Source organism: Chelonoidis abingdonii, chromosome 1 (genome assembly GCF_003597395.2).
Source record: "Chelonoidis abingdonii isolate Lonesome George chromosome 1, CheloAbing_2.0, whole genome shotgun sequence".
Classification (NCBI taxonomy): domain Eukaryota; kingdom Metazoa; phylum Chordata; order Testudines; family Testudinidae; genus Chelonoidis; species Chelonoidis abingdonii.
In genome coordinates, this window is record NC_133769.1 from 66,513,518 (window position 1) to 66,540,844 (window position 27,327).

General features: G+C 39.6%; 1 protein-coding gene across 1 annotated transcript in view; it reads left to right on the forward strand.

The window, feature by feature from the left end:
- Window positions 1-27,167, forward strand: part of LEMD3 (LEM domain containing 3) — a 74,950-nt gene extending 47,783 nt beyond the window's left edge. Inside the window, exons 3-13 of the mRNA XM_032775252.2 lie at window positions 5,195-5,261; window positions 6,297-6,364; window positions 8,572-8,651; window positions 8,731-8,876; window positions 12,030-12,131; window positions 12,682-12,784; window positions 18,285-18,463; window positions 20,444-20,525; window positions 24,428-24,533; window positions 24,609-24,687; window positions 24,923-27,167. Of these exons, the coding sequence (XP_032631143.1) occupies window positions 5,195-5,261; window positions 6,297-6,364; window positions 8,572-8,651; window positions 8,731-8,876; window positions 12,030-12,131; window positions 12,682-12,784; window positions 18,285-18,463; window positions 20,444-20,525; window positions 24,428-24,533; window positions 24,609-24,687; window positions 24,923-25,086 (1,176 nt within the window). The 3' untranslated portion in view covers window positions 25,087-27,167. The remainder of the gene's footprint in view (window positions 1-5,194; window positions 5,262-6,296; window positions 6,365-8,571; window positions 8,652-8,730; window positions 8,877-12,029; window positions 12,132-12,681; window positions 12,785-18,284; window positions 18,464-20,443; window positions 20,526-24,427; window positions 24,534-24,608; window positions 24,688-24,922) is intronic.
- Window positions 27,168-27,327: the final 160 nt, after the last annotated feature.

Below are 27,327 nucleotides of genomic sequence, written 5' to 3' on the forward strand. Positions count from 1 at the left end.
GGACCTCCCCGGATCACCATGAGTTTTCAAAGATAATGGCCAATGGCGCTGCAGTCACATCTGCCAACTCCTTTAGCACCCTCGGATGCAGCGCATCCAATCCCATGGACTTGTGCTCGTCCACCTTTCTAAACAGTCCTGAACCACTTCTTTCTCCATAGAAGGCTATTCACCTCTTCCCCATGCTGTGCTGTCCAGTGCAGTAGTCTTGGAGCTGATCTTGTTAGTGAAGGCGGGGGCAAAAAAAGCATTGAGTACATTAGCTTTTTCCACATCCTCTGTCACTAGGTTGCCTCCCTCATTCAGTAAGGGGCCCAAATTTTCCTTTACTTTCTTCTTGTTGCTAACATACCTGAAGAAACCCTTCTTGTTACTCTTAACATCCTTTACTAGCTGCAACTCCAAATGTGATTTGGCCTTCCTGATTTCACTCCTGCATGCCTGAGCAATATTTTATATTCCTCCCTGGTCTTTTGTCCAGTCTTCCACTTCTTATAAGCTTCTTTTTTGTGTTTAAGATCAGCATGGATTTCACTGTTAAGCCAAGCTGGTCGCCTGCCATATTTACTATTCTTTCTACACATCGGGATGGTTTGTTCCTGTAACCTCAAGAAGAATTCTTTAAATACAGCCGGCTCTCCTGGACTCGTTCCTCCCTCGTGTTGTTCTCCCAGGGGATCCTACCTATCAGTTCCCTGAGGGAGTCAGTCTGCTTTTCTGAAGTCCAGGGTCCGTATTCTGCTGCTCTCCTTTCTTCCTTGTGTCCTCTGTTCCACGTTGGTTCTCTTCCATCATGATACTGACTTCTTCAGCTAGAGAAGCGGGGCAACAATTTCTGAGGTGGACCCACTCTGAGGTGTCTGTATGTTGTAATATGAAGTTGGCAACCAAGTCTCTGACACAATCTCTTGGAAATACGGGCCTGATGTTGCAGGATATTGTCTTTCAACTCAAATGTCTTCTTCCAAGGAGTCCACTAGAAAGGCCCATAAGCACTGGAGGAAGAGAGATGATTCTTTTGACATTATAGTCTCTTGGGCACCACATTTGACAGGCAACCCAGGAACCTGTTTTCAGTTTGTCATCCTGTCCCTTAGGCTTTTCCCTTTTCTTCTGGAAATCTTGTCAGTTTCCTTCTAATGTGGAGTAGAATTGCTATGGATTGTTCATTAGCCAGAAGGGTTAGGCTCTCCAGTTCCCCTCCATACTGCCTTCTAATCCACATCATTTGTCAGTTGATTGTTATCGTGGGACATTAAGTTGATTCATGAAAACAGTTCTCACAAGTACCTTGAGCATGAGGTCATCTGCAGAGCTATGGATGTCTTCTTTTCCCCATAGAAACAAAAGAATTGAACAGTGTGTTCTAAGCTTGCCAAACTTCATTAGCAAGTTGATTTTTGTTTTGTGTTCACTATTTTCCATCTGGGAAATGAAATAAAAAAGCTTGGTTTTCCATAAAATATTCTCTAGGAAGTTGACAATCTCCATCTCCAGATGGCTGAGAGAGAACTTTTTGAAATCTGGTATTTGGAGGTATTTGATCCTCTGTGGTTCTTGGATCATTACATGTTTTCTAGCTGTCAGATCCCAGTTACTTCTGAATGTCTAGTGCATTATTATGTTGTCAGCATGGCCCGTGAATGCTGAATTATTCAAATGTTTAGTCAGTGAAGAGAAGTATTTTAACTTTCTAGTATCAGTCGTCTTGAATAGTTCCACTTTCTTGTCATAATCTTAGTAACCACTGTTTGATAACAATCATTCCTTGACCGTTGAAGTTTTACGTTTAGTTTGTGGTTGTTGAATAAAACCAACAAGTCATTCAACCCTTGCAGATTATGTAAAACTAATCAGTCTTCTCTTTTCTGAACTAAATGTGATTTTTAGTTTAGACATCTGATGCTGCTGTCTATAGGAATCTTGCACTGCAACTACATTTAAGAGCTCCAGTAACAAGGAAATTCTCAACGTTTCTATTCATACCTTCGTTACTTCAAGCACTGATGAACTTTCTTTGGCACAGACTGCTTCTTAATGCATGCTGCAGTGAAAATGGGTTTCTTTAACAAGATACTGAACAAAATCTCCATTACAACTGACAATGCTAGGCCTTCCATATCTTATTTGGCATCTCACTGTCATGCATATTTAGGGAAATAGGTCTTCAGTCTTCGTTTAATTACTCTTCACTTGTTCTCCTAGGGGCCTACTGATAAAATATTCGTGAGATTATTTAGATGTATACAGAGTGTAATAAAAGAACCCCAATCCGTTATTGTGGGTACACTTAACAGTTTTTTAACAAATTAAAATAAATCCATCATTTTCACCTATAGCAACAACATAAATGCAACTGAAATTAACCACATGCACAATCTCCAGAGCCCTACACCCTGCCCTACCCATGATCCATGAAGAGGTGTGCATTGTGGCATGCCCTGAAGACTTACAAAATTTGTTTTCCAGAAAATATTCTCTAGGAAGTTTGACAATCTCCAGTCTTAAAACTTGGGCTGTTACGTATCTGGGAAGGGAAATGCCTGGGGCCATAACAGAGCACTATGCCAGCTTTTATACCCCCTCCTGTCCCCCCCATGCCAAAGGAGCTTCAGCTCAGAGGCCTTCATGGACTGCAACTGCAGCTGTATGTCACAGGGAGAGAGGTGGTTTCCTCTCTGAGGTAACCATTGTAGAAGAAAGAAAAGTTACTTATTGGTAGCTGTTCAGTTTGATAGAAGCAATATACTCTACTTCTTCCCTATGTCTTTGGAGTCTTCTGTATCTTTTATTTTATCATAGTGAAATGCAACTGCTTGGGACTTTGGATCCCTTTTATTTATCTGGTTCTGAGTGTTCAGACCACACAGGAGAGCTTGGTTGACCCTAATAGATGCTTTTTTTCCTAAATAGTTCAGAGCTAATAGCATAGTGTACATCTTGCAAATGGAGATGTACAGACATAATATATGCAGTTACTGACAAGTAAATCATCCTAATAGAACATCTTTAATCCTGAGGGATCAAAAGGGTATGTAATCCAAACTGCTCAAATCCATCCATTTCTGTGGCGAGATGCAACACAACACAAACTGTTGAAGTGCAGCCACTTCTGTGGCAAAATTCCAGAAAGTTACATACTTTCCTCTCATTTTGGATGCAAATGATGATTTCACTGTAAACTGCAGGAACTTAAGTAGACTTTCTGCATATACTCCATGCTGGAATCTGGCCTGGACCCAAGGGTAAACACTACAACTCTTGCAAAATTTTATTAGTGGAGAGATGGTAACTACTGGTCTGACATGAAGGATCTATCAGTTCATCTATTTTAGGGGTGAGATTGAAACTTTTCAAAATGTGTGGATATGTCTATGCACTACTGGCTTAAAAAAAAATTTAATCTATTGAACTGGTGGATGTATCTGTCTAATCACCTAGGTGCAGAGTTTTGGGTCTGAAGTGGGAGAAACAAATATAAGTATCTGAATGTATTTTTCCTTCATTAAACTAATTCAGATTTAAGAAACTGAGAATGAAGAATACAAAAACTAGTCTTCTTGCTGCTACTCTAACCTCATATGCCTGAGCTAATTGTTAAATTGAAAATATTGTGGTGATGAAGTAGATAATACAAGTTATATGCTCCAAGAATGTGTTCGAAAAGTGTTTAGTTACTACATACAGTTAAACATTTTGCACTTTAAAGAGTGCCTTCTATCTGAGAATTGCAAAGCACTTTACAAGCACTAATAATAACTAAACCGTATAAAATTCCTGCAAAGGAGATATTAACACCATTGTATAGGTAGAAGTATTGAGTCAGATGTTAAGTGATTAGCCTAAGGTCACACAAATTGGGCATACCTGTAGTAACTGGAGATAGTAGAATAATTCACTACTCAATTGGCATTATTCTCTATTCCTGACTCCTATTCTTCTGTTTTTGTCCATAAGATCATTCTGCCTCTATAGAATTGTCTTCCTCCCACCTTTACGCTTTAGATGCTACAGGGTCTGGCTACTCTTGCAGCTGTACAGCGCTGGGAGTTACAGGGTATGGCTACTTGAAGTGTGTGTGTGTGGTCGGGATGCCATGCTGGGAGAGAGCTCTCCCAGCGCTGCATGTAACCACATCCTCTACAGGTGTAACGTGCCAGCGCTGCGGCACTGATTACACTGAGCTTTACAGCGCTGTATCATTGCAGCGCTCGGGGTGTTTTTTCACACCCCTGAGCGCGAAATTGCAGCGCGTAAAGTGCCAGTGTAGCCATACCCACAGCTGTCTTCGTACAGCTGTGTAGGGAAAGCGCTGCAGTGTGGCACACTGACAGCTACCAGCACTGCAGTGTGGCCACATTTGCAGCGCTGTTGGAGTGGTGAAAAGGCGATTCTGGGATACTTGGAGGCCAATTATAGTGCTTTGGTGCCACACTGGCGGAGCAGCGCTGCATCACAGCGCTGCAATCGTTATACCCCAGGCAGAGCAGGAGTACAGCCAGTGCTGCAGCCAGGGAGATCCAGCACTGTATGTGCCTTGCAAGTGTGGACGGTCAGTAAGTTGCAGCGCTGCAACTCTCCAGTGTAGCCAAGCCCACAGCTTTTCTTTCGTACACAATGAGTCAGTCAAGTTTGAGGGTCGATAGTGAAAGAGTTTTTGTTTTTGGCTTTTCCAAAAACTTAATTTTGTCCTGAATTTCCCATGGATAGAACGTAGTTGAATAGAAATACAGCTAGGATGGTTAACGTACCTTGTTTTGCCTAAAGGGTCATAGGACCTTTAATAAGAACAAATATCCAGGGGCTTTGTTTAATTTTTTTTTGAAAGTTAGCACCTCCAAGTTTTTAATACCTATTAAGACCATTCCAGGGCATTGTTTTAGTACTGCATTAGAGAGAACAGTGCAACCACCTAAATTGTCAATCTGTTTCCTTTAATTTTCCTCTCTATCTCCAAGAACTAGCTTGAACTAGCTCAGTAAAAGATTATACCTTGAATGGATACAGATAAATGCAAAATCAGTAGCCTATACTGTCTTTGTAATGCACAAAACACTGTTTGGCTATCTTATCTAATTCTGTAGATAAAATACTGTTTTACTATAAATAGCTTTAGGTTCTGCATAGATGAAAAATTAATTTCTGTTGTAAAGTTGTAAATTGTCTTGATGTTAACCAGCTTTTTTAATTCCAGGCAAATGAAAAAAGTCTCATGATGAACAGCTTATATAAACTTCATGATAGATTGGCACAAGTAGCAGGTATGTTTTTAAAATTAATATTGACTATAAGAGAATAATAGTTTATCATTGCAACTAAATATATATGCGGGCAGTGTTTGTGGCAATAGATAAAATCTCAGGGCTCAAATTCTTGGCTACAGGATACAAATTACTTACCTCTGTTGAAATCACTGGGAGTTGTTCATCTACTGTGAATAGGGAGTTTACGAGTCCCAGTTCTAAATCACATAACCTGCTTTTTCACAAGCTATAACACACCCTAAAATCTATTTTGATAGTCTTTGGGTAGAAACAGCAGAACCTTTAGATCTGTCTGCAAACAAAATGAGCCATCTATGAGAGTACTAAATCATTTTGTAAATATCTAGATAGAAGGCTAGCACCCTTCTGACATCTAGAGTATGGCAGGTGGTCTCCAAGTTGCAATTATGTGGGTTGAGAAAGAAAACTGATAGGTGAATGACCTCATTCAGATGAAATTCAGAAGATACTTTAGGAAGAAACCTGGGATGTGGTCATAAGGGAACTCAGTCTTTGTAGAGTACTGTGAAAGGGGGTGTGACACTATGCCCCATATTCTTCATATGGAGATATGCTTATGATATGATTATGGCATAATTAAGATGTATTTTATGCAAGATAGGTCATGTGAGATCATTGGAAAGGTTATGATTTATTGAATATGATTATATTATTTGTATGCATGCATCATTTTTGTATCTGAAGTTAGGAATATTGTCTATGCACTCATTACAAATGTGTTTACACCTGGGGAATGCCCAAAAACATGCTGCTGCTCTTGCTTTTTGTTTAGTACCTGAAGTTCTAATCATATTTGTAGCATCACAGTTCATAGTTGTGGCAATCAGATGTTTGAGGAGAAAAGCATCCAGAAGTCTCTCTTCAACATTCTTATTTTAAATACTTAGTGCCTCCAACTATTCTCTGCTCATGTAGATTGCATTAACTGTGTACGTTTGTACTTGCAGGCTTTTTAGTTTATGTAACAAAGTAATAAATAGATCAAAATAAATAAAAACTTAATTTTACTAGGAGATCATGACTGTGGCAACTCTATACAGAGAAATCTTTCCGTCCAGGAGACAGCTGCATATTTAAAAGTAAGTAATTGGAAGAGGTATTTTTTCATTATTTTTCTTTTAAGGTTTGCACAAATTAACATTACCATTTGTTTTTAAAAAGCTGGTTTCACATTCAGTGTAGCAGTATAATTAAAATTTAACTACTTACTGCACATCACTTTTTGTATTTCACAGGAAATGAACATATCTTTCACACAAAGCCCTTATGGTTTTTATTTTTGGGGGAAAGGGAAAAGACGGTTTCATTAAACTACAGAATTTCTTCTGTGAATGTGAGTGTAAATGTAGAAAGTAAAGTTGCTTGTTACATGTTTTAACCTTTTCTTGTTTCATGAAATGAGCCAGAACACCCTAGATGTCATATAAAATCTTAAGAGAACGTAGATTTTAAAATTGAATGGAGATGTTGCTTTATAAGCACAAATTTTGCTGTAATCTTGTGAATTACAAAAGTGTAAAAGGACAGGTCAGAATTCAATAGACAGTAGCATTTTGCTATTCTGTGTCTTTGTTCTGTTTTCAGTTGCCTGGAGGCAAAAAAGTAGCAAGAGTGATCCTCCTTTTTTCAGTGAGAAGAGAATGGTCTCTAAGTTTACTGGATATGTGCTAGCCAACAGCAGTAAGAGCATGAGGCCCTTTGACAGGACCTACAGGCAATAGTCTCTTAGGAAACCCCACCTATATATGCCTTTCCTAATAGATAAGGGGAAAAGCATAACAGTAGAGCTGGTTGAAAAACGGAGTAAAGTACAAAAAAATCCACTTTATTTTGAAGTGTCAAGTCTGTATTTTTCAACCACCTCCATGAGAGAGTGTTCAAATCAAAGTGACGCATTTGGAACCTTGTGAAAGGAGATTTTTTTTTATTTCACTCTTCCTCTTGCTCCCAATTGGAACAAAAATACTATTAAGTTGCTACTCATTTTAGTCTTTTTTTTTTTTTTTAAACCAAAGAATATGGTATTTGAAGAATTTTTTTTGCATTCTCTTTTTAACAGCTAAACAAAATGTTAACTACTTGGCAAAAATTACCTGTACTGTGAACAAAGGGAAAATTTGAACAGGATCCCAAAAATTAATGGGAAGGAGTAGAGGTGGTGCTGGTTGCACTTCTGAATGATGGGCGAAGATGGACAGCAACATTCTGCATCTATTGGTATGCAGAGCTGGGTGTAGCCTTTTGAGGGGGCTGTAGAAAAAGGTGTTAATAGTAAAGGCGAGAGAAGAAATGCATAGTAGAGGATTTTAGCAGAGGGGAAGTAAAGACATTTGTTATGGTGATGAGATTTGAAATCTGTAAATGTGAGAGGCTGTAAATTGGTATACACATTTGTCATTTTTTTAAATACAAGTTTCATTTACTCTTGAAACTCTCCCATCCTGTAACTGGAATATAAATATAGCATCTGATGTGCAGCACTTCACTAATTGTGTGCAGTGACAAAATTTTAAAGCGATGCAACACATTCAGCAAATTAGAATCTACTCAGTACTTTCATTCTTGGTGCGAAAATAAGTTCACACATTAACTTTTGTCCTCTAATTTTAGGACAATTTATATCAGTTTGTTCCTTAGGTGATAGAATAAGACCTACTGTAAAATCTTTTTTCAATTTACATTTTTCTGGGAAGTAGTCCTTAATCTGCGTTTCAGCTTCAGTCTGGTTATGCAAAGGATATTTAAAGGTGAATTGTGGAGCTTACCTGCCAAAAAGTAATGAAGGCTTTATCCTACAACAGATGATGTGAAATGATTTATGGTAGAAACATTAGTATGCTAGGAAAGGAAGGATTAATTAAAATGTTGATAGTACATTATGCATTTAAAATGTAATCAACTTTTTTTGCAATTTATCTTCTAGGATAAGTTCTATATCTAGGTTCATATTTTGTTTTGGTTTTAATTTTACAGAATGCTGAGCTCCCCCTAGTGACTAAATGGTAGACTATTGCTGAATGTTGCAATTCATAACTTCTTAAAATTGAGAATGGCATACCTCTCAAATCTTTCAGTTCAAGGGATTTAATTTTTAGTCTCAAAGTTGCATATAATCTGCATATATTTGGTGTCCCTTTGTGTGCATTGTTGAAACTTTATATAAAAAATAATCAGTATTGGCTACTAATCTTCTTATATGGTATTACATAAACTTATGTATTAGTGTTACATGATTTATTCTGGTATATTAAAGAAACTTTTCACTGCTATGACTTGTTTTTGACAGAGTTTAGGTCCAGAGTATGAAAAAGTACTTAATACAGCGCTACAATGGATTATGAGTAGGGGGGAAGATGTTGGCATAAAGTAAGTGATTTTATTTCATATTGTGAAAATAAAAGTCTAAGTGAGTTTAGCCCTAACACTGTTAAATGTTTTAAAATAGGTGTATTGGTAATGACCCCAGTGAGGAATTAAATAATGTAACTGATGTGAAGTACCTGGAATCTACTAGACCACAGATGTCTTTCAGATGTCGTTTTCGCCGAGCATTTATTACTGTAACTCACAGATTATCAATATTGCTTTTGGGTAAGTTATTTAAATTCAACCTCTTACTGGTTATAATTTGCATTTAAGTGTGTGGGTGGGGACAGGGTCTGACAATGTTTGCCTTCTAATTCTGTCAACTGTCATGTTTCTTTGTGTGGAGTGAATTGGCTTATGATTTAATTGAAGTAATAAATTGATGTGACTGGATTGTAATATCTGAAATTTTTGGTAGAAGTCGTATACAGTTTGTTTTATAAACATTTATAGGAAGGGGAAATTTTATTTTTTGTTATCCTGGGGGCACTGATTTGTTTAAACTTTTATGGACAATAATAATGAAAACTAATAAAAATAATATAGCCTTAAAAAAACATTCTATGTAGGGGTTGATGGAGGAGGGGGGAGAGAGTAGAAATTCCAGAGTACCTGCATATTTCTGTAGAAAGCACTGAAAATAAAACCTATCCTGTACAGTAGCACTTGTGTGAACCTTTGTTAATTAAAGCTGTTACCTGTAGATCAGATATTCTTCAATCAACACCCCAGTCGCAACCAGGTTTGACTTTGGGGTAAAAAACTAGGTCTTTAACATTTATTTTTCTGTATGGAGCACCAGTCACTGACTCAAGGTGCGATGCAATAATTAATGCAAAAATAATACAATCCACTGTACAAACAAATTCACTGCCTAGTCAAGGCCATCCTAACTAAAATTTATCCCACAATAGAATAACTGTGAGTTCACTTACCAACCCATTGCATGCTCCTTATCAACAAATCTAGGCTATGACAGACTGAGGCAGAACATGGGTTAGTGTAATGAATCATTAATAGAAAATGCCACTCTGATGCCCTCCTGTTTAAACTGACAGGGCTGTTGCTCAATTGTCACTTCTTATCTCATCAGCAGTAATTTTGCATGGAAAAGAGATTTTCTTTAGTAATTGAATCCCAAACTATTTATGATTTAATAAGCCAAAATCAGAGCCTTAAACTCAGATGCAGGCTACTAGCCACAATTTTAACATTCTTCCTGAGAAATCCTGCTGAATGAGCAGCCCCTAACGTTCTCCAGCTTGACTGGATTGAACTTTGGATGGCATGGCTAATAATAAATAACCTCTCAGATCCTTTGCTAAAAAGGGATGGAGCCACTCAAGAGACACTGACTGGTTCCTGTGTGGACTGCACATGAATCAAAAAAGATGTCATGGACAGTGTATCAAAAATGGCTGGAAGAACTAAAATAATTTCCTTCTACACTGTTTCTTCATTGCTAAGAGATCATTGACCAGTGCAGTGCCTCTTCCATACTAGGATAAAGGGGAAGAGGAATCAGAACTCCAGAAATCATCAGAAATTTTCATCCATAATCTTCTCACTAAACATTTTCCCCCAAAATTTGATACAGATTAGTAATAAGATTGTCCTCTTCAAGAGATGACTTCTTGAGCAGAGAATTCACAGTTTCATCATTGAGAAAAGTGTGGCACCTTGTTTTCCTTTTTCTCTCCTATCCCCTAGCTCCTTTATGCACATTGGAATGATTGACAAGATTGTTAATGAAAGTAAGATTAATTTCCTGACAGGTGAGATGTCCAGTGGGGAAGAATGTCGGTCAAATTCTGAGTTGAACATGTTATGTATGATAACTAGAATACTAGACGTTTCTGTCTGGAACTAAAGCAGGGAAGGACCTGTAGGCTTGGCAGAATTTGATATTTCCCCCCAGTTTTGATATTTATCAATGTTTGTTTATTTTTAACTATTTTTACAGTTGTTGGAAATAAAGGGGGTCGTAGGGTTGAGGTTAGGTGTAGGGCATGCTGGAAGTGGGGCTTCAGGGGTCTCCCAGCAATGGCAGCAGGGCTACAGGGGATTCCTTGAATAACTGAGGGTCCCAAGACACCAGAGCACAAGGTGCGAGGAAGGCTACGGTCCTGGTGGAGCAGAGACTCCTTGCTGGGACCACAAGGAGGATATCTTGATTGCCAGATGCTGCTGAACTGTTCTTTGTCTGGGGATGGCACCTGCACTCCTGGCCTGGTGAGTGAGTTAGCAGGGCCATGACAGTGGAGCTGCAGAGGGTACCTGCATAGCTGCATAGCCAGTGATGCCCATACCTTACACCTGCAGGGAATAGGCAAGGCTGTGGTCCTGGCATGGCAGAACAAACCATTGGCCAGGACTATAAGGAGGAGGATGAGCTCCAGGGGAGACCACCCCACAGCTGATTGGCTTGTGCCTGGGGATGGAGCCGTTCAGCAGTGAGATGGTCTCCCTTGCTGCCTGGAACTTATCCTGGCCGGGAGTCTCTGTTCTGCCCCATCAGGCCCTCCGCCTTTCCCACACTTCGCGCCTGCAGGGATAGGCTGTTACTGGCCCACTGTAGCTCCGCTGTCATGGGAGTGAGGGAAGTGGTTTGTCACAGTGGGGCTACGAAGGGCTCCCTGCTCTGCAGCACTACCAGTGACATCTGATCCAAACTGTGGAGTCTGTACTACTGCCAAGCCTGAAGATTTGTCACCTCTGTGGAGATAGACAGTCTAGTTACGATCAGAATGATTTTCATCTGTAGAAATGCATACAATACTTCACAGCAAGAAACACTACTGAGTTGAAGCAGTCCATGTTTTATGAGAAATGAAACTTTCCCATTTACAAACATCCTGCCTCTGCTCCCAAATGCTTTCCGGTAGCCAATAGGTGGAGTCCAAAACCTGCTAAGTATGTGCCTTTTAAAGTTCCACACGCTGTTAAGCCAATATCATCTCTAAACCTTCAGTTTATGTGAAACCTTGCTATTTTCTTTGTAGATCAGATATATGTAGATAATCTAAATGGTATTGTATTTCATCTCAGGGAAAATTTAAATTTATTTAGTTTACCATAAATAATAGCAAAATGGGATGCTCGGCAGAGGGAAACTGTCATTTTAGTGATATCAGTGAAGTATTTAAAAAAATCTAATAACTTATTTCTTATTCAGTCCCCAAACTAACTACTGTGCTGTTTTGTTGCAAAAATGCAAAACATTAACACTAATGTGTAGTATGTACTTCTGATACATCAAGGATTTTGCTGAATTTAACACACCAGCTAGTTAACCAATTTACAGAAGAATGTGGTGCACATTTAAGAACAGCTAAAGATCTAAGTATATCTAAGAGAATATTATGAATTTTAATGCAGGTATAGGGATGGTTTGGGGAGTCTTGCACTACATGAAATATCGCTGGACAAAAGAGGAAGAGGAGACCAGGCAGATGTATGATATGGTTGTAAAGATTATAGGTATGAATTTTTTAAAATATACAACAAACACTGGTTTAGAAAACCTGCCGCAGGTTGCCTACCCCTGGTGTGTGTGTGTGTGTGTGTATATATATATACACAATATTAATCTCCATATAACTCTACCACAAACATTTGTTTAAAAATAATTTTGTTGAAGAGGGACTAGAGTAAAAACATTTTATTCTTTTTTTTAAAGAACTCTTCTGTCTAAAATTTTTTTTACCTATAGTCAAAAATAACACTCAAGATTATTAATTCAGAACTGATTTATAGAGAATTTTTCCCCTTTATTCCAGGCTTATTTTTTACATTTGACAGCACTTTGTATATTGTCAGTTTTGCTGTTTTCCCTGTTCAGTTTCCCTGATGTCTTCCATAGAGCTTTTTAAAAACCAAAAAGGCAAAGTAAAACTACTGATATTGGCAAGGGACTTGAAGCAGCTGTTTGTACCCAAAACTGCTTCTAATTCTTAATTTTTTTAAAAAAGACTAAAATTTGAAGTTGACTTGTAACAGTGTAGCTAATTGTTGATTGTGGTGTTCTCAGATGTTCTAAGAAGTCACAATGAGGCATGTCAGGAGAACAAAGACTTGCAGCCATATATTCCTATTCCCCACGTGTGTGATTCCTTAATACCACCTCAGGACAGGTATGTTCAGATTATTCTGTTGAATTGCTTTAAAGGGAAGTATGTTGAGCTTACACATACATAAATGCCTTAGTCAATAAACTAAGCTACTGAATATTTCAAATGAGTAAATGAATCCATCTAGATTATACTGCAGGCATAAGAGATGAAAAGTCTTAGTTCAAGTGCTGGTCCCCATGTGTATTTTACACATGGGTACTCATGCGCATCATGCACCTGAGATCAGAGATTTCTAGCAAGTAGTGTCCGTTGGTCTGCACATCTCAGTTGTTTTCATCATGCTTTGAAGCGAGGGCATAAGGGGTGGTGCAAATCAATGCCTCTTCAATTCCTTCTTACGACTGCATGGCCAGAGTCAGAATCCTCTATGTCCAAAACTATCTTTGTCTTCTAATTTGTGAATATATATATATTTTGTGTATATAGTTTAGTATTTAGTATTCTTAGAAGTTTTAGACTTTTTATAGTTAGTTTAATTCTCTCCATCTCAAGGAGTTCCTTCCCACAGAAAAGCAGTATGCCCAGCATCCCAGGGTTAGAGCTGGGGCAGGAAATGCAGTTCTTTTCCTCCAGCAGTAGTGAACCCCTGCACTGCCTTTACTGCCTTGGGGAGGCTCGTATCACCGCGAAGTGCAACATTTGTTGCTCTTTCCCTACCTGAACCTGTGAGGGATGAGAGCTGTTCGTGGAAACATCTCATGGAGAAGCCAGGAGACCTCAGTCTGACCCAGACTAGGGAGACCACCCCCCAGTGCTGTGGCCTCAGATGGTGAGTAGCATCTCTCTGAGCATGAGTTCTGGAGCAGAGGCCAAAACCATTAAGCCTCTCATAAGAATATGGAATACGAACAGAAGCATAAGGACATATCTCTATCCAGATCTGCCTCTGAGAGACAGGACACTCTCTGTCCAAGTTGGTTGAGTGCTCATGCATGAGTCTTAAAGAATTAAGCATGCTTAAATCTTCCGATCAAGAAGGGAAGGTGCGATAGAGGAATGATCCATTGCTTCTAGCTCTGGTTCCAGCTTCAGTTCTCAAAGGTCAAAAGATCAGCACCTGTCAGGTTCAACTAGAAATTGCATGTTGGATTCCCATTCAGCATACTCCAGGAAGGATCTGCCAAGCCCATCTCCTTAGTTGCACTGGATCTGTCAGTCTGGCCTGCAGGTCTCTGAATTCCAGAATGGACTGACACCTTTACGTCACTGGAGGATATGCTTGACTTATCCTATCCACAATCTTCTCTTCTCTTCTCTTGTCCCATCCTCCACAGGACATATCAATACCAGAAGAAACCACCTTGAGGAGAAAGGGTCTTTCCTAGACCCTGTCCACAAGCTGGGATATACCAATGGCATGACAGGCGGAACTTGAACCTACCTTTCCATCAGATGAGTCTGCTGTTCTGGATGAACCTTTGCTCCCTCTGAGGGAGACCAGTCTACATAGAACTTCTTCAAGGTCTTTGAGCCACCCTCTTCCCAGATATTACCACCCAGGGGACTTGTTGATACCCAGTGCCTTGGAACACTCCCCATTCAATCAGCTTTCGTACTGGCCCTACTGGAGTCTGTACGCTAGACATCCCAGATCTGGAGAAGAATTACATTTGGCTCTCTTCCCCCAGCCAGTGCCACCTGGCCCCATCAGAGTATGCAGAGATGGAAATTGAGCTGGATTCGCTAGTGCTGACAGTTCCATTGGGCATGTCATCATCCTGACTAGATGAGGCAGTCTGTACATCACTCTCAGCTCTGCCTGATGACCACAGGCAACACCAGGAGCTCTTGCAGAGAGTGGCAACTGAGCTCAAGATCTGTCTTGTGGAGATCAGTGACACACAGTGTAGACTCCCGGATATTCTACAACCCTCTGGCCCTAGAAGGGTGGCCGTCTCAGTAAATAAGGCCATTATAGTACCTGCGAGGGCAGTATGACACATCCCAGTCTTCTGTGCCCTCACATCAGAAAGGGCTGAAAATTGTTATTTTGTACCAGCTGAAGGAGCAGAGTTCTGTTTACCCACCTAGTGTCCAGTTGCTTCGTGGTGAAGGGAGCCACAGGAAGATCCAGGCTGCATCACCTCAGGGCAACTCTGATACAAGTTCACTAAATGCCTTGACCTTCTGGAGAGGAAGGTGTTTTCATCGACCAGCCTTCAGTTCAGAACTGCTAACTTACTAGGCTCTGTTAGCAAAATATGATTTCACAAATTATTCCAAATGTGTGGAATTCAGGACAGACTTCCCCAGGAGGACAGGACTCAGTTCTAAGCCTTCATCAATGAAGCAAACTGGTGGCTAAGACTGCTCCAAACAGCCATGGACGCAGCTGACACTGTGTCCAGAGCTACTGCTAGAGTCCTGCAAATCTGCGAATATCCACTGTTTTGGATTGGATACAGATAGAAATTTTGTATCCACACAGGGCTCTAGCTATTGCCACACTATAGTCATGAGGCAAGGGTCCTGGCTTCATGCTTCAGGGTTCCCCAGGGAGGTCCAGAATACCCCTGAGGACCTTCCCTTTGATGAATCTAATGTCTTCATGGAAAAGAGAGAAGTTGCTTCACTCACTTAAGGGCTCTACAACAACCTAACACGTTCTGATCATTTACATCCTAGCGCCAAAGAGAGAGCACCGTAAGCAGGTTTATGAGCCTGGACCTTTTCCCTCAGTCCTTTTATAACCAGTGTTCTTACAAACTGCCGCATAAGTGCCAGAGAGTACAAAAACTCAAATTTGTGGCTTTCTTTACCTCAACTGTCACCACTCAACCTCACTCACCATCCATAGTTTACTTTGTCATCATCAATTGATGCCATCCTTCATGCCCCTCCTCCTCCCACAAACTTTTGGTAACTGCCTTGTTCATTTCACTCACAACTGGAGGGCAACAAGAGTGAACAATTGGGTGCTGCAGAGGATTCAGTCTGGCTTTGCAATCAAGTTTGTGTCACCTCACCATCAGAAACCTCTTTCTGACTCCTTTTCAGGGACCACTCTCACAAGGATATCCTTCATCAGGAGGTGGACTCTTCTTCAATGAGAAGCTGTAGAGCACGTGCCACCTCAGTATCAAGGGAAAGTGTTCTTCTCCCCATATTTCTTCCCACCCAAGGAAAAAGGAGGTTGGAGACCAAATCTCAGTCTACGGCAACTGAATGTCTTTATTCAAAAATCAAAATTTTGCATAGTCACATTAGCATTGATAATCCTCTCTGCTAAAGAGGGCACATGGATCTTGGCTCTTGATGTTAAAGTTGTCTTCTTTTATGTGGACATTTGCCTGTCCCACAGAAGGTTCCTCTGTTTCCTAGTAAGCCAAGAGCACTACCAATTCAAAGTGCTCCTGTTTGGCCTAGCTACAGCACTCAGGGTCTTCACAAAGATCTTCTCAGTGATGGTGGCCTGGATGACTACACCATCTTTCCATATCTAGACTGGCAAATCTAGAATGGATGTTCAGTCGATGTCTCTATTCCTACATTGTTTGATATCTTCCTTGGGAATATGTCAGTATAGAAAGGTCCTGGCCTGGCTGTGGTCTGCTTACTAACCAGACACATACAACACGAATACTAGAGTACAGTTCCTGCCAAGGTCACAGCTTGTCGTCTTGGACAAACCCAGAACAAGTATATGCAGGAGTCCTTTCCTTATGCGTCTTCCTGGTGCGACCATTCTTATGGACACATCCCCCGTAGGTGATGGAGGCAACAGCTCTGGGCCAAGGCCGCAGGAGCGATGTCTTTCATCTACCATGGATGAACCACCTCAGGTATGCCTTTCCTTCCATCCCAGTCATACTACAAATTCTACAAAAGAGTCACTGTGACAAAGCTGAGGTTATTCTCATTGTGTCCAACTGGCTCAGATAACTTCTGAAAACGTCAACCTGACCTCCCATCAACATCCGACCCTTTCCGGATCTACTGCCTCGAGAACAGTGAGGCCAGATATCCCAACCCAGGCCCTCTTCATTTCACAGCCTTGTATTTGGATGGGCGTCAGGCATAGAACATTCATGTTTGGAGACTGTTCAATCTATTCTCAATCAAAGCAGAAAGGATTGCACCAGAAAGTGCTGTCTGACCCATGAAGATGTTTCTCTGCCTGGACACAACAGAGCCAATTATCTACAAAAATCCTGGGAATTGCTGTTACTCTAGACTACCTACTCATGGGCTTTGGGACTTTGTTCGTTTGCTGTGGGTCTACTTTGCAGCAATCATTGCTTTTCATCCTCCAGTTGAGAGCTATCGTATTTTCACTCATCCAACCACAGTTAAGTTCCTGAAAGGCCTCGTTAGGACTTTTCCACTGGTGGTAAAACCATCCCTGCAATTGGCTCTTAATCTTGTTCTTTCAGAACTTCCCTTTTAATCATTTTGTTACCTGCTCCATGTCCTACCTCTCTATGAAGGTCGTCTTCCTAGTCACCATTACTTCAGCCAGAAGGGCAAGTGAACTGGGAGTGCTTATGGCAGTATACTGGTTTTCATAAAGAGGTTTCCCTTTGCCTTCACCCAAAATTTATCCCTAAAGTAATTTCTGAGTTTCACACTCATCAGCCTACTCACTTACTGGTATTTTTTTCCAAAACCTCATGCTTCTGATGAGGAGAGAAGATTTCACTCTCGATGTACGATGGGCTTTAGCGTTCTGCCATTGGAGAACAAGAGCAATTAGGAAAATGCCTAGATAGCTTGTTCCTTTAGCAGAGTGATTAAAAGGACAAACATTATTTGCTCAGAGACTCTGAGAGGATTTCTGGCTGCATCATTCATTATCAACTGGTACATATGCCTCCCTGGAGTGGTGAGTGCCCGCTCCACTAGAACACAAGTGACTTCTACAGCATCTCTTCAAGACACATTTATTCTGGACATATGTAGGGCAAGAGCTCTCTCCATACTTTCGTGAAACAGGCATTGGTCTAGACATCTGCAGATGCAGCTGTGGGTACAGCACTATTACAGACATCTATAATAACTGCATCCTTGCGCTCCCTCCGCCGCTGTTTAATTGCTTACCAATCACACATCTGTGGAATACACATAGGGACCAGCACTCAAAGAAGAAATGGAAATTACTTACCTGATACTGGAGGTTTCTCGAGAGTTGTGTTCCTATCTGTATTCCACTACCTGCCCTCCTTCCCCTCCTGCTGCAGATCATCACTGGATTCTCAGTAAGAAGGAACTGGTGAGGCATCGGTCCGCACTGCCCTTGTACCTGCTGCTCAGAGCATGAGAAGAAATGTGCATGGTGGGCAAACAGATACTACTTGCTAGAAATCTTTGATTACAGGTACCTGGTGCACATGCTTATCCACGTATGAAATACAGATAGGGACCACACATCTCAAAAGAACCTCCAGTTACAGGTAAGTAACCTCCATATTTCCTTTAATTAAAAATTACTAGTATTTGGGTGCACAATGTATTTTTGTTTTAATATTAAAATTATAATTCTTGTTCTTGCTCTAAATTGAAGGAAAAAAATGAAGAAGGTCTGGAATAGAGCAGTTGACTTCCTTGCTGCAAATGAATCTAGAGTTCGCACAGAGACACGACGAATAGGTGGCGCTGACTTCTTGGTTTGGAGATGGATACAACCATCTGCCGCATGTGACAAAATTTTAGTTATACCATCTAAAGTATGGCAAGGCCAAGGTATAGTTATATTATTAAATGTAATTTGTATCTTGCATTCTACACTGAACATTTATTCTTGCATCTCCTAATGAGGCTAATCTGTCATTTGAAAAGGAAGAATTTGCTTTTTCTAATCTACTTAAATGTAAATTGCAGTTATTGTCTGAAAAAGTGACAATATAAAAATAGCACTTTCCTACTCAACAGATCTGCTCCTCTGTACTTAGCATCTCATCTGTTTACTTCAGTACCAGATATAAGCTTTTCTGTTAGTGCTGCAATGGCCATACAGCAGAGCCCGCAGAGTAGTCAGACAGAAAGTGAGCTATTTTCTGGCTCATGTATTATCAACAAAAGTAACTGCACTTCATTTACAGGATCAGAGTCTGACTTCCATTACCCTTGTGCTAACTGGTTGAAAACGATCATGTACAGGTGGAAGGGGAGGGTTGGACCTCCAGAACATTTATTTCTATCATTGTGTTGAGGGGAAAAAGCATGACTCCTGTTTCAGGTGGAGCATGAAAAAGTGGCATTCAGATAAATAAATCCTCTTATTTGTAAATTCTAGAGTGGGGAAATCACTGACCTAAAAATATATGTATACATGATAAGCTGTTTTTAGCATTTCAGAGTGGAACTGCTCTTAGAAAATATATAGGATGTTTTTGCCACACGTCTCCTAGTTCTGTCTGGCACAACCAACAGTTTGCTTTAATTTAGAAAGGGAAATCAGAAATTAAATTTCTCATGATTTTTGTTTCCCTTAAACTTGATGGGAATGTCACTTCAGGCACACCTTGCCTGAGCAGGGTAGGGGGATCTGCGCTTCGGGGATGGGGGCGTGACTGGGGCAGGTTGGGGGAAGGGGGAACCGCCAGTACCCCTTCCGCTGGAGCCTTTCCTGAATGCTCCTGCAGGCTCCAGCTGCTACTCTTTCTGCCTCCTGGTGGCAGAAGTCAATTACTCCAAGTAACCAGACTTTTAATGCTCAGTTAGCAAGGGACACTGCCAGGTTCCTTTTTGACCAGAGTTTTTGGTCAAAAACCAGATACCTGGCAACCCTAAATGGAATGCCCTCCTTGAATGAATTTGTGAGGCTACTAACTCCTTCAGATTTCTACTTAAAACACTTTGACTGTAACACCTTCAAGAAAGTGTTAACCACTGACAGATTGTGCTGAAATGGGATAGTTTAAATCTTTCTTCAGAAACCCTTTCAGATATAGTACCATCAAGTTGTGCAGTAGCTAATTTATGTAATCACATCTTTATTTTCACTCCTCATCCTTCTCTTCTCTGTAAACTTGGTGTGGTTTTTGTTTTTAAAATTAGATTGTAAGTTCTTTGGCTCAAGGACCATTTCTACTAGTGTATATGTGCAGTTCCTAATACATAGTGTCCCCATCCTGATTGTGGGCCTTCATATGTCACTCCAATATAAAGAATAATGGAAATGGAAATATTTTTATACTGAAACATCATCTGTCCCTATTTCTTAGTAGATTCTGATTAATTATAGAATACCCAAAGGATAGTATAAATGAAAAGTTCACCATAAAATTACTTTCTTATAAACATATTGGCAAGTCAGTAATTAAAACTGAATAATTATTGCATACATCTTTGTCAAATTTTAAACTAGATAGCAAGAACTTACATTTCTGTTTTCACTTACAGATTATGCATTAGTTATAGCATACAACTTTTTAGCTATCTGGAATTTGTTTACCATCCAGTGTACTGGCCGGAATATCAAAACGAATATTTTTAAAGCTAGCAATTATGAATCTGAAAAAATAAGTTTTTTTCAATATTAAAGTCTTTATGGGAACATTGTAATTTATTGAAATTTTTTTTCTTTCATTGTGGGAGGAAGATATTCTTATTCAAGTTCAAGGCAACAGAAGGATTAAGTGTAAAAATGAGGTGCTTGTAAACTAGATAGTATAGTATTAATTACTTACTAAACTATTAAATCCATTTTTTTCCTTGTAGCATTTCATCTAGATAGAAGAAATTCGCCACCAAACAGTTTGACACCATGTCTAAAGATTCGCAATATGTTTGATCCTGTCATGTAAGTAAATGTGGTCGTACTCCAAGTGCTGTTTTCAATGTATCTTAGGACAGGTTGGAAAACTTTCATTCTTCAGATCTCTCCTGAAAATATACCACATCTCAAAGACTTCAACCCCAGTACTTCGGTCAGAGAAATAGTATGGTAAATAAGCAAAAAATTAACATTCAGGATGTGTTACCATGCATTACCAGCCAAAGTGACTAGACACTCTTTTTGCTTACTTCATCCTCCCTTTCCTCTTGCTTTTCAGTGTTAGCATTCTGTGGACCACTTTCTCAACAACAGCGTCACTGTCACTCTGGCCCTCCTCTGTTTGGCTGTAAAAATTGTTTGATTTGCTGAAGCACCAAAAGAGACACTGGCGCTTCTATGGCTTACATGCAACAGACTGCATTGGCTGTAAAATTAAGAATACAGTCTTAAAGTTGCACGGTTTGGATTTAGAATGTTAAACATTGGGGTGTCTTCCATTCCCTTGGGTCTTGATCACCAGGCCAGTCATGGCGGAAGCTCACCAGGGCATACAGTGACACCTTGGTTGGAAGTACAAAATGCTGTTCCCACAGAGCACATCTTGCTTCAGGAGGAACTTTTCCCAGGGGAACCATTTTTTAACACGGGAGGATCCATCTGCTCCTGTTAACCTCTTTTCCTCCTCACTTAATGACCTTGTGATCCTGGATACTTCCTCTTCAGTTGCAGATGATTGTCTCATTAGGAACTTCTGAGAAGAACGGTTGCAGCTTTGGACATAAAAGCTGAGCTTGTACAAGAAAACATCACAAGCCTTTGGTCATGCTCTGCTGCACCTGAGAGGATAGCCCCTCCCTATTAACAAGGCTCTTCTAGAACCAGTAAAGACCTTATGGCATATGCCAGCCTCCTTAGCTCCTATAGCTAAGCACACAGACAACCGTTCAAGTGTTTTTATTCCCATGCTACCCTGAACTCTTTTGTAGTGATAGCTACCATTGATAGATCACATCAGGGGAGACTTAAATCAATTCCAAAAGAAAAAGAGCCCCAAAAACTTGACTTAAATGGGAGAAAAGTTTTTATTCTACCTCCTCTCTAAAGAGGCATATAGTAAATTAGCAGGCACTGTTAGCTAAACACGACTGTAAACTGAGATGCAATGTCCATGTTTTCTGAGAAACTGCCAGAGGATGTAAAGGAGGCATTTAAGGCTTTCTTTGCAGAAGATTGCATGGTGACTAAGATGTCATTCCAGTTTGCACTTCATGTGGCTGATGCTGCTTCTAGAGCGAGTGCCTCTGCAGTAACTCTGAGGAGAACTTCCTGTTACAGGACTCGAGAATAGCAATGACCTGTCAACAAATGACTGAAGACATTCCATTTGGCAGTTTTGTCTTTGTTTTCAGATAAAACTGATGAGACCTTGCATTCTTTTAAAGACTCTCAAGCAACACTTTGATTATTAGTGTTTGATACTCCAGCGCCCAAGAGGTGCCTGTACAGACCTTTAACTGTAGCACAACACAAGCATCTCGTCCTCAGTTGGCTGTCGGGAGGCATGCCATTTGATTCCTCCTTTGAGGACAGCTCTACAGTTGCCAGCAACAGCCAGTCTTCCTTCCTCCCACTCCAGTTTGGAAACAGATGATCACATTTCCTCAGTGCTTGGGAATCTATAATGACAGACAAATAGATCTGAAGCACTGAGAGACTGGGGTATTCTTTCTAGTTTCTGTCGACCTCCTTCTCCACCTAGCTACCCCATCCTTTCTCAGGGACCCATCTCACAAATCAGTGCTTGTTCGAAAAGTTCAGACACTTCATTCTAGGAGCCATAGGAGAAGTTCTTTTTCAGCATTGGGGAAAAAGGTATTATTTACAATACTTTGATTCCCAAGTCCATGGAGGGGGGTTGTCTGAGACCCATTCTAGTTCTTTGAAATCTCAACAAGTCCATCAAGTACGTGAGAGTTCCTTTGGCCTCCCTAACATCATTATTTTTTCCCAAGATTGCAATGCTGTTTGCTGCCCTTCATCTCAAGGAAGCTTGCTTCAATGTGGCAGTCTTGCCGAGTCACAGGAAACTTGTTAAATTCTGTGATAGCTCAACATTATCAGAATACGTTACTCCCCTTTGGTCTGTCATTGGGGCCACAAGTATTCAGCAAGTGTGGCAGTGTCCTACCTGAGGAGGAAAGGAATTCATGTCTTCCCTTACCTGTATGATTGGTTACTTCAGAGCAGATCTGAACATCATGTTCTCCATTGCATCCATTTTATTCTTCATTTCTTCGGCAGTCTGAGACTTATGCTGAACAAGGGGATATCTGTGTTAGTTCCAACATCATAAATCAAGTTCATTGGGACTCTACTTGAGTCTACGAAGTTGACTGCTTCTCTCTCTCAGGAGAGATTCCAGACTGTTGTCCAGTGTGTAAGTCACTCATGTCATGTCCCACCACCACAGTCTGAGCTTGCCACATGGCCTCATGTACTTATGTGACCAAACATTCTCCCGGGGGGCTACAGTAAAACTACTGATGAAACAGAAATCCCTTAGACAAGTAGGTCCATGTACCTCCTATGTTCCTAGTGTCTTTAGAACAGTGAGTGGATCAGACCAACATATACAGGGGTGTGCCATTTTCTCATCCCGTTTCATCCAAGACATTCATTACAATGCATCCCTGATAGGATGGGGTGCTTAGCTAGAAGGTTTGTGAACCCAGTCGTTACAGACAGAATATGAATTGACCCTTCATTATCAATATCCTCAAACAATTTTCAAGGCTTGCTGCACTTTTCTCCCTCACATCAAGGGCTTGTTGGTCTAGATACTATCCAATCAGCTTTGTCAAAAGCAATGAAACAGAAAAGGGACACATTGTTCCCAGAACCTGATGGCCAGTCATCTCAGCAGGAAACTTTCCAAAAATCATGAATGATCTCTGAAGAACAGTGTGCTCAGAACTCTTTGAGGTCTGGAAAATTTCATTGACCTCTTTGCAACAAAAAGTAAAATGCCATCATTCTGTTTGCAAGTGGGTGACAGTCCAGGCTTGTTTACTGACACTTCTCTCCTACAGTGTAGGCAGTCTCCTGTACACATTTTTCCTCTCAGCCCCCTGCATTCTGTTCATCCCACAGGTGATCCTCAAGTTGGCAGAAGACCATGCCAGATAATTCTTAAAGCTCCAGCATGGTTGAGACAGTGCTGGTTCTTGGACCTTCACAGCCTCTTGATTCAACCTCCATCAGCTCTATGCCTCTTCTTCAGACCTATTGTCCCAGCAGCACAGGCAGATATTGCATGCAGACATGAACAGCCTGCACCTTATGGTATAAAGTTTAATTCATATGGAGGAGGACTGCTCAGAGGCAATTCAGGAGGTATTGCTTAATAGCAGAAAGCAATCCACTACAGCTGCTTATTTAGACTAGTGGAAGCAGCTTTCAATCTGGTCCACTCTCTCTGGGGCATACTTCTATCAGAAACTAGGATTCAAGACATTTTGGAGTACCTGTTACACCTCAGATCATCTTTGGGCCTTTCTCTAAGCTCCCTGAGTTTACTTGGTAGCAATCTTGGCAATTTTCCCTTCAATTCGGGAAACATCAATTTTTAAAAATCTGATCGTTTTCTAGATTTTTAAAAGGGATTGTTTTACTCTTTCCCACGGAAAAAGAAGCATTGCCATGTTGGGATCTTAACATTTTATTAGCTACTTTAATTGGCCATCCAAGGGTGCGCATCCCAAAGGTTAATATTACTATATATTAATATCTAATTAACATACTTTGCATGTTCCTTTAAACATTGCTTTGTTTAAAAAAAAAATTAATCAGAATCAGACCATAATAAAATGTAAAAAAAAGTGTTCATGTAGACTTTCATTATATCTTCTCTTAATTGTTTTACTTAGGGAAATTGGTGACCACTGGCATTTGGCAATTCAAGAAGCAATCTTGGAAAAATGCAGCGATAATGATGGAATTGTTCATATTGCTGTGGACAAAAATTCACGTGAGGTAAATGCATTTCTGGTATTCCCTATATATTTTTTGGCTTGTTGGTCTTAAACTTATTTTTGTTTCTCACCACAGGGTTGTGTATATGTCAAGTGTCTGTCTCCGGAATATGCTGGAAAGGCTTTTAAAGCATTACACGGCTCTTGGTTTGATGGTAAGAAGTTTGGGGGTTATAACCTGGGGGAAAATGCAGCTACTGTCATTTTTAGCTAGCGCTGTAAGATGGCTTCTAACTAAAATGTTAAGCAATAACAAAATACATTTTGACATTTTTCGTAGGTATGAATTGTCTGGCAATTTGTTGATTACATCAATGCATTGACGTATTTATTTACCTATTAAACTAAATATAATGGTTTAAACTAGTAATTGGTTGTATTTTACTACAGGAAAGCTGGTAACGGTAAAATACCTGCGGCTAGATCGATATCATCATCGCTTTCCCCAGGCTCTTACTTGCAACACACCCTTGAAGCCATCAAACAAACACATGAACTCAATGTCACATCTTCGTCTACGGACAGGCACAACTAACTCTCAGGGAAGCTCCTGAGAAGACTTTCTACAACTTGTAGAACTGTTACTTGCAGCAGGAAAATTCCTGTTTGGCTGCCGTCTTCCTTTTTTAGTGCTTTTTGTATGTAATATTTTCATTGATTAAATAAAAGTCTGAACGTTCCAGAAATCTTGTTTCCAAAGGGACTTAGCAATGAGGCAGTAATACTAAGTGGACAAAAACAGTTGCTTCAGGAAGTTTTTGGAGCTTGAGTAAACAAGTGCATTTAATTTTTGCATGAAGAACACTGAATTTATTAAATATTTTCAGATGTGACGGCTGTATTTTTTTTGCACCAAGAAGTGTTTTGATAACAATCCAAAAGCATGGAGAAAAAGAGGCTTCCTGTATTTCCATAGTTTCCTGTGAAATATTCTTGTGGATATTTTGTAATAAACACCTACGGTTCCTGATGGCGAATAAGTAAAAAAAATGTTAATTTTTCAGTCTAATCTTATGTTTCTGTTGCTGTAAAGGATTCATTTGCTGCAGCTGGGGTATGGGAAAATTAATTGGGCTTTAGTGGTTGCATATAAGTGTGAGGGGAAACAGAAACTGAATGCAGATATGCTGGTTTTTGTACATAAGTGTAAATGCTGGTGGTGGCAAAAGTAGTCGTGTTCTGTGAGGATGTCTGCATTAAAGCAGTGAATAAGCTTCCTATTTTATTCATAACCTAATGTTTTTTATAGTATTGGCTGTACCATCACATAAAAGTCAAACAGCCGAACACTTTAAAGTATTAGATACAAGTTAAATATCTTTTATAGTTTTTATATTGAAATATCTGACTGATTTTGTGTGAAAGGTCTGATACCAATTGTGGTGGATTCAAATTTATGTGAGCAATAAAGAAGCAATTGGCAGATACTGAAAAATATTTTGTGAAAACCTGTATTTATTACAAATACCAGGACTGTGACAAAGTACTATTGGGATTAAGTAACTTTCCTAATATATTTATAACTTTAAATAAGTTTTAATTAACCGGTTACCTATAAAATTAACAAGGGTGCATATTTTTTGCAACAAAATTTTGGTTCACGAGTGCTAGAAATATAAATGTACAAGTGAGTTACTTTATTTCAATGTTAAATTTATGTATTAACATTTATTCACTCTTAGTAACTACAGAATTGTTGCTGAGAAGTTTCACTGAAAATCTAAGACTATTGGCTGCACTGATCCCTTGTTTATACAATATAATTTTGTCTAATTATCCAGCTAAATATTGCATAGGTGGTGAGACTGAAAGTGTACCATTTAAAATAAATTTAGTAAAACTCACTTTAATTCTTTTGTAGATATGATGGATTTGCAGCATGAACTTGCACAAATAATGCATGTTTTTCTTATGGTTCATTAAACATGATGCACACTATTCTGCAACAGAAAATCTTATTGTGCCTTACCTTGTGCTTTTGTGGGCACCATGTTTATTATTGGAGGGTTTGTTATCTGAAAATTTTTTAATTCTCAGTTTTACGTCTCAGATGCTAATGAATGAGTATATATAATATATATAATCTGCCATGCAAATTTCTACTCATGAGGGACAAGTACATATTTTTGATGAGTGAGTAGATTTTATGTCAGGTCTGGTAGATTTTCATGAGTTTTACCATATATACATATATGTATATGTATAATATACATGTATATGTATTATATGTATATAAACTGATTTTGCTGTATTTGATGTGCATCATAGTGATTTGTTGACCTGATCTTAGTGACCCCATCTTGTGACCTCTTGCAAGAGTGAATGTAAAAATAGTTGTGGCATTTTAAAAGGTCACCTTTTTGATGCAGATGCATCATTTTCTTGCTTCTAAAATATATTTCCTGTAAACACTGTACATTTTATTATTGTATTATGTACTATTATGCAGCTTATTTTACATAAAACTGTTAAGTTGACCAATATCCCTCCCTGCAAGACAGAGGGGAATGTGTATAATATCTGGACATTTGAGAAAAATCAGATATTTGATGTAATTTGTCACCTGTCCTGTAAAAAAACAAAAACAAAAAAAAACAACAAAACCCTCTAATTAAAGGTTTATTAGGGGTTTTTATACGTCTCAACTTTTCGATCGTCAGAAGTCTCTCTTTGATTTGTATGTTGGTCTGCATTTGGTGAATGGGTGAGAGAAGAGCTTTGTACTACAGCTATTTAAAGTTTTAACAAAAACTCTTGTTCTCAAGACACAAGTTTAGACTATGCTGTAGAGCTGA